This window comes from Elephantulus edwardii, unplaced genomic scaffold (genome assembly GCF_000299155.1).
Source record: "Elephantulus edwardii isolate Elephantulus edwardi_28Jun2011 unplaced genomic scaffold, EleEdw1.0 scaffold00062, whole genome shotgun sequence".
NCBI lineage: Eukaryota > Metazoa > Chordata > Mammalia > Macroscelidea > Macroscelididae > Elephantulus > Elephantulus edwardii.
The window spans coordinates 2,118,655-2,132,758 of NW_006399812.1; the positions used below are offsets into that span (position 1 = coordinate 2,118,655).

Here is a 14,104-nt window from a genome sequence, read left to right on the forward strand (position 1 = left end):
CAGTCGTTTTTGGATAATCTTCAGTAGAATCTTGCTTGCATGTGAAATCAATGATATTGTTCTGTAGTTTCCACACTCAGTTGGGTCTCCCTTCTTTAAAAGGGGGTATACTTTTTCTATCAATTTAGACGTACAATATTATGAGTGTTCTGAGAATAGTTCTTTAATGACTACAGCTATGGACTGACACAATGACCATAACAATGGACCCAAGCCTATTGGTGACTGAGAAAATTCTGACTATTTGTCATCAGTTTGTAGACTAAAAAGAAAAAAATCTGGCATACTTAGCACTAATGACTGAAGAACAGATGAATTGTGGGATGATATTGAGGGTATCACAAAGAAAGAAACAAAAAATATCATTAAAAAGACAGGAAGGAAAGAAAACACGATAGAGATTTGAGAACACTGTATGTAAACCAGTATAAAATTAAAATAAAAAAAAAGGTTTGAGAAGAGACAAAATTTTTCCTGGACTATAGAGTAACTAAAATGAACTGAATAAATGAAAAGGGCAACTTAAAAAGGCAAAGTAAAGTACTGGAATGAAATATGCAAAAATTTGGAATTGAAAAAAAACCAAAAAGGACTTAATATTTCTCAAGCTGAAAGAAGGAAAAATCCAAGCTGTGATTTCCAACAGCAAAAAATTTTATGGGCTAATTACTGAACCAAAGAAAATATCATAGATTCACATTTATTATCTCCAAAATCATGAAATACAAATACCTGAATAAAAAAAGGGTCCTTGTAACAAACTACACTGGCATCTTGAAAAGACTTCTCATAGTTTTTCATGTTTAAATGTAATTCTGCTCGCAACAGCATTAGTGAATTCTCTTTAGGAACTGAAAAACAAGGAAAACAAATCAAAATTACTACATATAAAGAAAATTATCTTTAAATCATTAAAAAATTATGTTATAGATTACAAACAACAAATGCTGGCGAGGTTGTGGAGAAACTAGAACTCTTATTCACTGTTGGTGAGAGTGTTAAATGGTGCAACCACTATGGAAGGCAGTATGGAACTTTGTAAAAAAGTTGCAAACAAAAACACCATTTGACCCAGAAATTCCACTACTGGAAATATACCTTAAGGAAACCATAACTTCTGCCCAAGCAGATATATGCACACCCATGTTTATTGCAGTTTTGTTCACAACAGCAAAGAGTTAGAAACAATCTAAGTTCCCATCAACAAACGAATGGATAGACAAACTGTGATAGAGTCTCACAATGGAATAGTACGCTGCACTGAAAAACAAGGTACTCATGAAATATTATACAAAATGGGTAACCCTGGAGGACATTATGCTGAGTGAAATATCTCAATCACAAAAGGACAAATACTGCATAATGCCTCTGTTGTAAAACGGAATGACATCAGGGTTGGGAGAACCTAAGAAAGATGGGATAAATAATGTACACTGCACTGAAACAAATGAGGGGAAGAAACTGTTTAAAAGGGATAGATGGTTAGGTATTATTTGCATGGCAGCAGTTCAGAATAAGAGCTGCACAGTAAAGTGGACTGGGAGGAGGACTGTGTAACAATGAAATACTTTTTCTTCTTTTCAAAGAGAAAACTGGGGGGAGGAGTGGACAGGGAGGAAAATGTGCAACAATGAATGAATGGAAATCCAAGTTCTCTATAATCTTTTATTAAAATCTCAATAATAAAAAATTATAAATTAAAGAAAGAGTAAGTAATTTTTCCTTCCCAGAATCCTCAAGAGTTTGTTAGTGTGAGATCACCTACACTTAAAAATCCAAGAAAAACAGAGCAGCACTGGGTATTCCTAAAGACATCTTAGCTCCAACTAATCTCCAATTATTATCTGAGCAAATACAATCATATCAATACTAAACAATTTTAAAAATTGCCATCAATTTCAACTACTGATAAAAGTAATTTCCTGAATTTTAGGCAACTAGATGGCTCCACAGAAGTTGAGATTTCAACAGCTGTGATCTTCCAGTAGATCAACAAGCATTTCTTCTCAGGTGTTCCTGGGTTGAGCCAATCTACCCATTTTTCATTTAGTAGCCAAGTATTTTTAAACCTCTTGTTTAGAGTCAACAAGACCTTGGAGAGGTTATTTGTATTTTAAAGTCATTTGTAATTATTTTGGGGAACATTCTTTTAAGTGGTACAGCACTCTTCTGTCAGTATGCTGTACTGAGGTAACCTGGGGCTGCTGTGATGCTGAATCTTGTGCCAGTAGGGTGTCAAATGCCATAATGGTTACCTATGGTGGGCAATGTTTGGTGGAACTCCCAGTTTAAGACAGGTTTGAAAGCAGGAATGGCATCCAGTTCCTACACAATATGCCTCTGGAAATTCTTAGGAACTTTGAGAAACCACATTAGCTATAGAAGGGTTTCAGGTCTTTTGTTCATAGGGTCACTATGAGTCGTTGTACAACAAGAAGCCACATATCTAACTATTTGTGCCACCTAGTGACTTCCTTAATATTACTATGCTTGGAATTGAAGATGCCATGGCGGTGCAATGGTTAAGCCCCTTGGCTGCTAACTAAAATGTTACACATTTGAAGCCATCCCACAGTCCCACAGGAAAAAAGACTTGGTAATCTACTTCTATGAAGTTTACAGCTTAGAATATGAGAAATTTCTATTTTGTCACGTGAAGAAAGTAGAAGCCAAAAATCAACTTGCAAGTACCTAACAACAGTTAAGTATTTTTTTAAAAATACCTAAAATATTTTTGAAAGTTGTTGTTATGTGCCATCAAGTCGCCTGCAACTCATAGCAACCCTATGTACAACAGCCCTAAACTCTCCTCTGTCCTGTACCAATCTCATTGTCTCCGACACACTCATCCCGATTACCCCATCACCAAATCAATCCATCTCATAGAGGGTCTTCCCCTCCTGCACCTGCCCTCCACCCTCCCAAGCGTGATGTCCTTCTCCAAGGACCGGTCTTCTCTCCTTACAACATGAACAAAGTATGTCAGACAAAACCTCAGAATCCTTGCCTCCAAGGAGCAGGCCGGTTTAACCCTCTCCAGGACGAATCTGTTTATTTTCTTAGCAGTCCATGGTACCCTCAATACTATTCTCAAACAACAAAGCTCAAACTTGGAAATAAATGGTCAAGAAACTAACAAGATACAGTTTTTTAAGAACCAGCATGTTCTGTGGACAATGACTTGCCCCATGGTTGTACCTTTGGCATGTTTCAGTAACTCAAGAAAGGAGGGGAGAAGCAAGCTCCTTCCTTGTCCCTAGATTCTTCAAATAGATGAACAACTAAAAATTACTCAGACACTACTACCAACAGAACCCCAGCCATCCAGAAGTAAAAAGTCTCTTTAGGAACTGACTTGTGATATGTTAGTTATGGCAAAGTGACCAGGCCATAGCTTATGGAAGCCGAACTACCACACTTGGTTTCCACGATGCTACAACTGGCACGCTCAAGTAAGGCTGTAGCCATGCAAGTTAGCTGATCTGCAAATACTCTGAGCACCAAAGATGTGACCTCCTCTCTGTGGCTAATAAACATTTTCATTTTGTTCTAAATCCTTTACCTTTAATCTTCATCAAACAAGTAACTTGATCTTTCCCCAAATACTGCTACTTCTACCCTTAGTTGATGTAGGTGACTAAGCCGGTACACACGAAAGAACACAAGCAAGAGAATGTTTTATGAAGACATGGTGAGAAAGTACTACATAAAAGTATGTATTTGCAATGTAAGTACAACATAAACAACTGGAAAAGTGAAAGGAGAAAGAGCAGTTGGACCGAGAAATCAAACACAGCAGAATTTTTATAAGGCATGGCTTGCTACTTTGTCTTTTCTTGGTGCAACCACTGTGGAAAGCAGTTTGGCACTTTCTCAAAAGGTTGCAAATAGAGATACCATTCGACCCAGCAATTCCACTACTGGGAATATACCCCAAAGAGACCATAACTGACATCCAAACAGATATACGCACACCCATGTTTATCGCGGCTTTGTTCACAATAGCAAGGAGTTGGAAACAACCTAAGTGCCTATCAACAAATGAATGGATAGAGAAGCTGTGGTATAGTCACACAATGGACTACTACACTGCATTGAAAAGCAAGAAACTCATGCAGTATTATTCAAAATGGGTGATCCTGGAGGACATTATGCTGAGTGAAGTATCTCAGTCCCAAAAGGACAAATACTGCATGGTGCCACTGTTGTAAAACAGGACTGACATCGGGGTTGGGGGGAGACTAAAAAGGATGAGTTCAATAATGTATACTGCATTGAAACAGATGAGGGAGAAAACTGTTTAAAAGGGATTATGTGATTAGGTATTTTGTTATAACAGGAAGTCCAGAGCCAAGGCTGTATAGCTGAGTGGACCTGGGGGGAGGGATTGTGAAACAATGAAAAAGTATTTCTTTTACTTTTCCAAGAGCGTAGTGTACTAGGGGGTAGGGCTGGGAGAGGAGAAATGTGCAACAATGAATGAATGGAAATCCAAAGTCTCTGTAAATTTTCATTGGAATTAATAATAAACTTAAAAAAATAATCTTTTCTTGTTAAGGACTGACTATATACAGTAAATATCTTAAATACAATCCCACTAGTGGAATTCTTACAGTAGTAATAATAATTTAGAAGCAGGACTGGCATCCACTTCTGAAATAGCTTGACTCTAGAAACCTTATGAACCTGGAGAAACGATGAAAGTTATACAAGTGTTCGGGTCTTTCGTTCATAGGGTTGTTATGAGTCGCCTTACAACTCGATGGCACTTAACAACAACATAGAGAACGTTCAGTTGGCCTAGTGGACAGAAAGTGATGCTACCAAGTCAAAGGTAGGTGGTGACTTTAATCTGTGACCTCAGGCCTGGTTTTAATTGGTTTTGGTCAAATACTCTTCTAGGTCATAGAGCACTGGTCTGGTCATTTGCTGTACAGAGGTAACTGGTGGTTGCTGTGAATCTGAACACTGTGACACTGATGTGTCAAATGTGATAATGGTTACCCATGATGGACAGTGTCTGGTGAAATTCCTTGATTCTAACAAGCTTAGAAGCAAGAGATGCATCCACTTCCGTAAACAGCTTGCCTCCGGAAACCCTATGAACCTGGAGAAAGGATGAAAGTGATACAAGTGTTCAGGTTTTTTGTTCATAAGGTCACTATGAGTTGCCTATGACTCAACGGCACTTAACAACAACTAAAAAATAATTGTACAGCAACAACAGGGAGAAAGATGGGCAATCTCCTCTCATGCAATTAACTGTCTCTGAAAACTCCCTGGAGGGTTAGCTACGGGTTGGTTCCAACTCAATGGTATTCCACAGTACGACCAGGAACATTTTTTTTTTACTGATTTATTTACTAAGTTTGAATATATTTATTTTCACAGAAGATCTTTCCCATTTCCTCGACTTCCCTATCTAACCGTGCTACTCTATGATTAAAACTCCACCCCCCCCCGACCTTGGATCCTCATGCTTATCCTATAATAATGATTTCATACAGTATTTGTCTTTATGGGACTGAGTTAGCTCACTCAGTGTAATGCTCTCCAGTCTCTCACGTGTTAGGTAGTAATTTACAAAATCATTGCTCCTGTGTGCTGCATAGTATTGAATGCACCATACCTTCTTGATCCATTCGATCGTGGCTGCACATCTGGGCTGTTTCCCATTTTTGTGATTGTGAGTAACACTGCTATGAACACTGTGGTACAAGTCTCCTTGGAGCCGCAGTTCTCATTTTCTTGGGGTATACTCCAAGCACTGGAATAGCTAGGTCTAGGAAATTTCTGTTTAGCTTTTTGAGGAAGCGCCAAATTGCCTTCCAGAATGGTTCTACCATTTTACAATCCCACCAACAATGTATGTGAGTTCCTATTTCACATCCTCTCCAATGTTTATTATTTGCTGTTCTGTTAAACTTTGCCACTGCTACTGGAATGAGATGGTATTTAGTTGTGGTTTTGATTTGTACCTCTCTCATTGCCAGTGATAATAATTTTTTGAGGAATAACATTTTCCTTAGAGTTCAAAGTTAGTACTTCTAATCAAATACAACTGCAAATTGCTTAAGTGATTTTACCTATCTTTCAAATGAGTCAGGGACCTCTCTAAATTACTGAGGAACAGTGTCAGTTTGAGGACTAAAATGCATCTGATTAAGGCCATCGTCTTTCTGTTTACTTGTTATGAATATGAGAGCTGGGCAATGAATAAGGATAATGAATTACTGAAGCCTTTAAGCTGTTGTGTATAAGAGTACTGAACATCTCATGGAATGCCAAAAGAATAAACAAGTATGTCTTGGAGAGGGTGAACCCAGAGTGCTCCTTGGATGCAAAGATGCTAAAGCTTTGCTGTATATACTTCAGGCAGGCATGTTGCTGGGAGAGACTATCATTCCTTGGAGAGGGTCATCTGCTTGGAAAGGCAGAGAGTCAGCTAAGGAGAGGAAGACTCTCTTCTTCAGGAAAGAGATCGAATGACACAGTGACTACTGCAATGGACTCTAATGTCTCAGGAAGAGTGAGGAAGGCACAGGGCAGGTAAGGGTTCAGATCTGTGTTTATGAGGTTGCTATGGGTCATACTTGACTCGATAGCACCTAACAACATTATCTTCCAGAAAGTACACATGTACAAGGGGATATTACTCCACAAATTTTTTTACATGATACATTTTATTGCTTCTTGACACGTGCCATGGAGTCAGAAATTATGCATAACTGATAAGCCAGTGGGTTTTCAGAGGCAGTAAATGGAGGAGACTGCCCATCTTCCTCCTGTGGAGCATACAGGGGATTTGAACTGTGTGCCTTTGGGTTGGCAACGCAGCTTCTTAACACTAGGCCACCAGAGAAGGCATTTATATAATTCTCCTAGATTCTTATATTTGCCAAGCTAGTCTGCCATTCTATTGATGATTTCAACTGAACCTCATCTGATATTTCATACATCTTTACAGAAGCAGAGCGACATGTATTTTCCCATGAAGTAGCCAGTGGGTTCAGACTGCTGACCTTTCAGACAGCAGTCTGTGCTTAACCACCGCACCACCATGATTCTTTTCCCTTCTGTATAGTTTTACGTAAAAATCACAGTAATGTATTTACCTACTTCACTTTCACTCATCATTTAGGTCTCTCTCAGGATAAGCCCTGGTGGTACAGTCTGTAGGGAGCTGTACTGCTAACCCAAAGCCTCTCTGGTAGTTCAAATCTACCAGCAGTTTCATCAGAGAAGGGCAATCTCCTCCTGTGTAATTAACATTCTCAGAGTCAGTTGCAAATTTCATGATGGATGTTCTTGTACTCTCGCTTGGTGCACACACTGTGTACACTTCTTAGAAGTTGCTAACTCATATTTGCTTATAGGTAGGTACCACCAAACAATTTTCAGGGATATAACTGCAGCCCTACCAGAGGATTTAATAGTTCTGATTTCTCTGTATCACACTTCCACTGGACAGTACTGCTCCACATAGATAAAATAGTTGAATACTCAAAAATATAAAGTCTGTTAAAGCACGGACTTCTTGCAAAAATGGTACAGAATATTTAAGTTACTTTCTACATAAAGCCAATTTAACTGCCTTATTGATTTCAGGGAAGAATTCCCTAATTTAGACACTAGATACATACTATTTTCTGCTATAATTCTCAAGCATGATTTTGCTATAACAAAAGCAACCCTAATTTTTAGAGTGTGTACCTCATACACAAAAAGAAGTCTCAATTCTCAACTTGAAATAAAATGTGAACACTAACAATTGCCTTAAAAAATATACAAGATGACTCCTTCAATAGCAAAAGATTAATAAACCAGGGAGGTTTTTTCAAAAGTAATTTAAACTTGGCAGTACAGCGGTTAAGCACATGGCTTTGAACTAAATTGACAGTTTGAATTTACCAAGTCATTCACTCCATACTGTCATAAATATTACAGCTTTGGAAACCTGGGGGGTAGTTCTACTCGGTACTACAGAGTTGCTAAGAGAGAAAATGAAATATACACGGAAGAACAGCCACCTCCAGCCCCCACTCTTAACAACCTGGCTGTTATTATGTGCCATCGAGTCGCTTGTGTCTCATAGAGACCCTATGTACAACAGCCCTAAACTGTGCCCTATCCTGTGCCAATCGCACTGCCTCTGACACACCCATCCCGACCCCAGTCATTGGTATTAATCTACCTCATAGAGGGCCTTCCCCTCTGCGCTGTCCCTCTACCATCCCAAGCATGATGTCCCTCTCCAAGGATGGGTCCCTCCTTACAACATATCCAAAGTATGTCAGACAAAGCCTCAGAATCCTTGCCTCCAAGGAGCAGCCCAGTTTAACCCTCTCTAGGATGAATCTGTTTTCTTAGCAGTCCATGGTACCCCTCAATACTCTTCTCTAATACCACAGCTCAAAGGCATCAATTAATTCTTCTTCTAGCCTCCCTAGTCACTGTCCAACTCTCTGATGCATAACAAAGTGATTGCAAAGACCATGGCCTGTATCTGATAAATCTTAGTCTCCAGAGTGACACCATTGCTCTTCAGTACTTTGGAGCAGTCCCTAACAGCAGACTTTCCCATGGAAATACACTTTTAATCTCCTGGCTGCTGGTGCCAAGAGTGTTGACTGTGGAGCCAAGCAAACTAAGGCTGTGAACAATCTCAGTCTCTTCACCATCCATCCTGATGCTGCCAATTGGCCCAGAGGTGAGAATCTTTGTCTTCTTGATATTGAGTTGAGCTTCAATCCAGATCGGAGGCTGCAATCCTTGACCCTCTTCAGCAAGCATTTCATGTCCTCCTCAGTTTCAACCTGGTTAGATTCCAAAAATCAGGTGGTGGAGGTTTTTCACTGTTCAGTTGGAACTCACTCATAGCTCACTGGTTTTCAGAGGCTGCAAATTACATTGGTGAAGACACATCTTTCTCCTGCAAGTAGCTGGTTAATTCTGAGGAACAACTGGTAGATGTGAACCTCATGTCTTTGGGTCAGCAGTGTAACTCAGCACTGAAGGCCCCACAGCTTCCTAAATATCAGGTAGTATGCAGTTATGTCTTGATGAAAAGTTGAAGGGCACTTTCATTAGATCACAAAACGGAGGACTAAACTGACACAAAATGAAGATCACGAAACAGGGGCTGATTACATACTACCTAACTACTAAAACAGTGTGTCAGCGTCCAAACTAACCTTAAATACCACAGCCATAACTATTCTCACACCTTGCACTGTGGTGATTGTTTCTGCCAGGTATGTATGATCAATTCACATGGCAGTCATACGTGTATACATAAGCACACAAGGGAAACTCGGGGCACGTAACACACGGCAGTTGATCTGCAAACCCCAAAGCCTCTCCACTCTCTGGTGGTTCAAATACACAGTGGCACAGAGAGAGATCCGAGTAACATCCAGCCATGGGATTTACTGTCCCTACGAGGGACTCCACAATCCTACAAGGTGGTTCCACAACCTTTGTGTTTGCAAACATAAATATTTTTGTGTATACACACATTCCCCCTCACACACACCAATCCCTAGGCTCTGTAAAATGTTTGCATTTAAAAACCTAAAAGCTGGTGGTTTGAACCATTCAGTAGTACTACAGATAAATCATAGCCAAGGAAACCTTTCAGAGCAGTTTTACTCTGTAGTACTAGGTACTATGAGTCAGACATCACACACCAACAAACTTTCTGTTTTGTTTATACATTATGTTGTTGTTATGTGCCACTGAAAAATTCATAACTTATCATCCAGGTTGTTTCCAGCAGCTGTAAAACACAGAAGGAAATTGCCCATTTTTTCTCCCACAAAGCGGCAGGTGGAGGCGAACCACCTGCCTTTGGGTCGGCAGCACAGCTTCTTACTACCAGGCCACCAGAGTACCCTTGTTTGTATTCTGTTGTTTACTCCTCCAGTGGGCTTTCATAGGTAGTAAACAGCACAAGAAGAGAGTGCCCATCTCGCTCTACCATAGAGGAGCTGGGGTTTTTAATTGAACGTGTGCCTTTAGTTGGCAGTGCAGTGCTTTTCCACTAAGCCACCAGAGCTCCTTGTTGATATAATATGTATTTTTTTAAAACCCACAAAACCAAACAAATCAACACAAACACACAACAGCAATTAAAAAAAACCAACAATAGAATCCCTGCCATGGCCTAGTCTGACTCATGCACATCACCACAGAACTGTGCTTCAGTGTTGTCATATGTATGATTTTAGGGAAGCAGGTCATCAGATCTTTCTTTCAAAGATTTTAAAGTCAAACCTCCAACTTTTGGTTAGCAGAGAGAGCATTAACTTTTTTCACCTGCAAGTAGCTGGTTAATTCTGAGGAACAACTGGTAGATGTGAACCTCATGAATCCTGTCACTGACCAATTGACTCTTGAGAGCTCTATGGAATCAAGTAGACTACAAAATCAGTGAACTCAGAAAATAAAAACACACATACATTTACTTTCCATCCAGGACTGTCAAATGGGTAATACTTAAAGCCAAATATATAATTAGTCAGCTCTTCCTCTAAATTAAAACCAGCTATCAAGAGAGTTACACTGATTCAAGGCAACTCCAAGTGGTGCTCAAGGGCAGAGTTAAAGAAAAATAGATTACCAGGCCCTGATCTCATGAGCCTCTGTGTGGACTCCAAGGCCCAACTTGGTAGTTAGGAGCTGTTTGTACTATCCAGGGATTGGCAACAATCATAGTCCTTTAATATCTTTGTAGTAGGGAGTGGTACAGGAGGCTGAAGAGGACAGTGTTTGCCACATTGTAAAAGAAAGAAAACCTTAAACTTATTTCCATCTAGTTCAACACAACTCAAAGCTGGACTCTTCAGTGCTTTTCTCGGATTTTACAAGGAACTGAAGGAGATCACTCTCCATTTATCAAGCCACTACAAAACCAGTGAACTCGGAAAATACAGACACAGACACACAGACACACAGACACACACACACACACACACACACACACACACTCCATCCACAACTGCCAATGGGTAATACTTATTTCAAAGAAAGATTTCTTCTACGGAGCGGCTAGTAGATTCGAACCACTAGAGTAGCTAACTGCCTGTGGGTCAGCAGTGCAACCCTCTCCAGACTGCACCATGCAGATTATGTCAACTGACCAACCACCATCTTCAACTATCATCTTCCTTTTCAACCTGGGTCCCCCACCCCCACCTCTAACGGAAGGTCTGTGCCAACCCCGAGGACTTGAGAACCGCAGCACGTGTTCAGTCCACAGCTGCACTGAATTTCATGGCTCTGTCCGTGTTTTCAGGCTGCTGTGGTTGAAGGCCTTCGAGTTGAGCATGACTCAGGGCGACCCTATGAACAAAAAGCCTAAAGCCTTTCCAGAACTATCAACATTTATCAAAGTTCATACAGTGAGTGTCCAGGGACAAGTGGTTTAGGAAGTGGATGGCATCTTGCTTTAAGCTGCGCCATAGACTTCTTTAAAACTGATTATACCCCCGCCTCCCACCCCAAGAACCTGTTCGAACACAGCACAAACCGACTTTTCCAACGTCCAACCAGTAAGTCCGCGGGCCTCAGCCCCGAAAAAACTGGAGCTCACCCAGGTGTACCGCCCAGGATGCTCTTAGTGGCCAAAAGACGCTGCGGCCTGGCCACGCCAGTAACTCTATCCTGAACCAGGTTCCCTGAAGAGCGAGGACATCCCTGCTCCTTCGCTTAGGATGATGCCACAACTCCGTTCTTCAAGGCTCTCCACCGGGTGCCCTTCCCGCGAGGATCCCCACCTCCCCGAAGGGCTCTCCAATGCCTCCCTGGGCTCCTCCACTCCTGGGGTTGGGCACTCCAAGGCCTCGCCGGGCTCCAGGTCTGGGTCTCCAACTCCTCGCTGGACTTCCCCGACTCTCCGCCGCCTCCCTATCCCGAAAAGTTGGAGTCAAGTGCCACGAGCCCCGAGTCTCGAACACGCATCAAGAACCCTAAAAACGCCACGCAAAAGGAAAACATGCTCGGTCAAGCCCCAGAGAAGACTGCTCCCCGACTCCCTGCCCGACAGCACTCACCCAGCTCCAAGGCCTCCTGGCAGCGGAGCAGCGCGAGCTCGGGCTGCTGCTGGCTGAGAAGGGTGCGCGCCTCGCCGGCCAAGGCGCGCACGCGGTCCAGAGCCGGGAAGCACCTGGCCAGCAGCTTGCTGAGCACCACGTTGACCCGTAAGGCCGGGGTCTGCGCATTGGCGCCCGGATCCAGGCAGCTCTCGCAGACCGTGAGGCCGAACAACAGGCTCACCGGCTTGTGGAGCAGCGCCCGGCAACGGGGGCAGCTAAGCAGCTCTCGGAGCGAGGCGGCCTCCCAGGTCATGGTGCACGTGGGCGGCTTGCCTTGGGTCGTCACTTCGGGGTCTTGGTTGGGCCACCGAGTGGGCAAGTCCCACTCGAACTCGCGGATGAAGCACACGAGGCCCAGGGCCAGGTGCTCCAGTTCCACGAGCTCCAGCGCCCTGTGCAGCTCGGCCGCGCGGTACGCACCCATGGCCTCGAAGACGCGGGTGTCGCGGGCCAGTGCGTTCCCCATCCGCAGGCACAGATCTCGGTCGGGCCGCTTGATCTGCGGCAACACAAGGCTGTAGATTTCGGACGCCAAATCCTACTCGCCCAAGCTGAAAGCCTCGTCGCCCTTGGCTATGCGCACGAGGACCGGCTCTCCATAGTCGCAGCTGAGGCAGTGCTGCTGCGACAGGGGTGCCGACTGGCCCTGGCCAGGCTTAGGGGTCATGGTCGTGGCTGGCGTCGAAGTGGACTAGAAACAGAGAAGAAGCGCGCGCCACTTCCCGGAGCTGACCCACCAGAGCGCAAGCAACCGACTCCCTCGCGAGCCAGATGCGTTTGGCTGTCCTAAAGGAGCCCCAACCGAAACTGGGGGCGGGAGAGACACGCGAGCTGCGTGCCCGCGTAGACCCCCCCCCCACCCCCACCCCGGGGCCGTAAACCGCCCCCGCGCAGGGCCGGGAGGAGGGGTCGAACTCCAATGGCGCAGGCGTGGGCTACGAGGCCCTCCCTGCCCGGCCGGCAGAGGAGACGAGAGGCGGACCCCCTCTCCTCCAAGCCCGGAGGCGGACCCCCTCTCCTCCAAGCCCGGGCCGTAAGTGTGCGTTCCCAGAGACCGCGCAGTCTCCTCCGCCGGGAAGAAGTCCGCTCACTTAGCTACCAACAGGTGTCTGGGCAGCGGTTGGGCGGCCCGCTGCATACGAAGAGATGTCCGCTCCCCCCTAGTCCGCTCCCCCTTCGGCCTGGCTGTCAAGGGAACCTGTTAGGTGCTGGGAAGTCGGCCCCAACTCTCAGCATCACGACCCCGTGTCGTCCTCAAAATCATCTCAGTGTGTTGTGCTTAATTAAGCCCATCTTGTAGCTGCTGCTTCAGTCCTGGTGAAGAGCCTTTCTCTTTCCCCTAAGCATGATGTCTCCCCTGCGCTCCCCTTGATAACGCGCCCCAATTAGGGGAGAGGAAGTTTTGCAACCTGTGGCTCTGGTTAAATGAGAAACTAGTAAAAGTTATCAAGTATGTCGCAGACCCTTTAGGTTTGATTTGAGAAATTGTTTTACATGCGTGGGAAGCCGGGGGTGGGGGCACTGAACGAAGCTTATCATGTGTCTTCGCCTAATGAAAATCTAAATTTCAGACATATCTTCAAATTCCAATGTACAGAGAACACGATGTAAACTCTTAAGTAGAAGTACCGAACTTGGGTGCTGGGTAAAGGAGGAAATAGGCAAAATGCCCTTGATAAAGCGGGAATATCATCTTTTCCGTTTTCTTCTGAGATAGGTTTTTGCAGATAAAATTTCTGGAGGAAAGGAGTTTTCATTTCTGTATTAACGATTAAATTACAGTGAGCCTTTTGCACTTACCAATCAGTTTTTGGTCATTTCCCATTGTATATAGTCTGTTCGCTCTCAGTTCTGTTTTATGTTGGGTTTGGGTGCCGTAAAATGTATTCCAATATTCCAGGAACTATACTGTTGATTATTGTAAACAAAATTGAAATGTCTTATTCTAAATGTTAGGATTTTGTACATCTAAAACTACTAGCTAAAGGAAAATATGTAGTACTTAAAAC

At 43.4% G+C, this 14,104-nt stretch overlaps 1 protein-coding gene across 1 annotated transcript in view; it reads right to left on the minus strand.

Annotated features, from left to right (window-relative positions):
• The window catches only part of LONRF2 (LON peptidase N-terminal domain and ring finger 2), a 17,791-nt gene extending 5,029 nt beyond the window's left edge, over window positions 1–12,762 (minus strand). The window contains exons 1-3 of the mRNA XM_006887857.1: window positions 12,679–12,762; window positions 12,054–12,594; window positions 733–851 (exon numbers count right to left, since the gene is read on the minus strand). Of these exons, the coding sequence (XP_006887919.1) occupies window positions 733–851; window positions 12,054–12,594; window positions 12,679–12,762 (744 nt within the window). The remainder of the gene's footprint in view (window positions 1–732; window positions 852–12,053; window positions 12,595–12,678) is intronic.
• Between the last annotated feature and the right edge of the window lie 1,342 nt (window positions 12,763–14,104).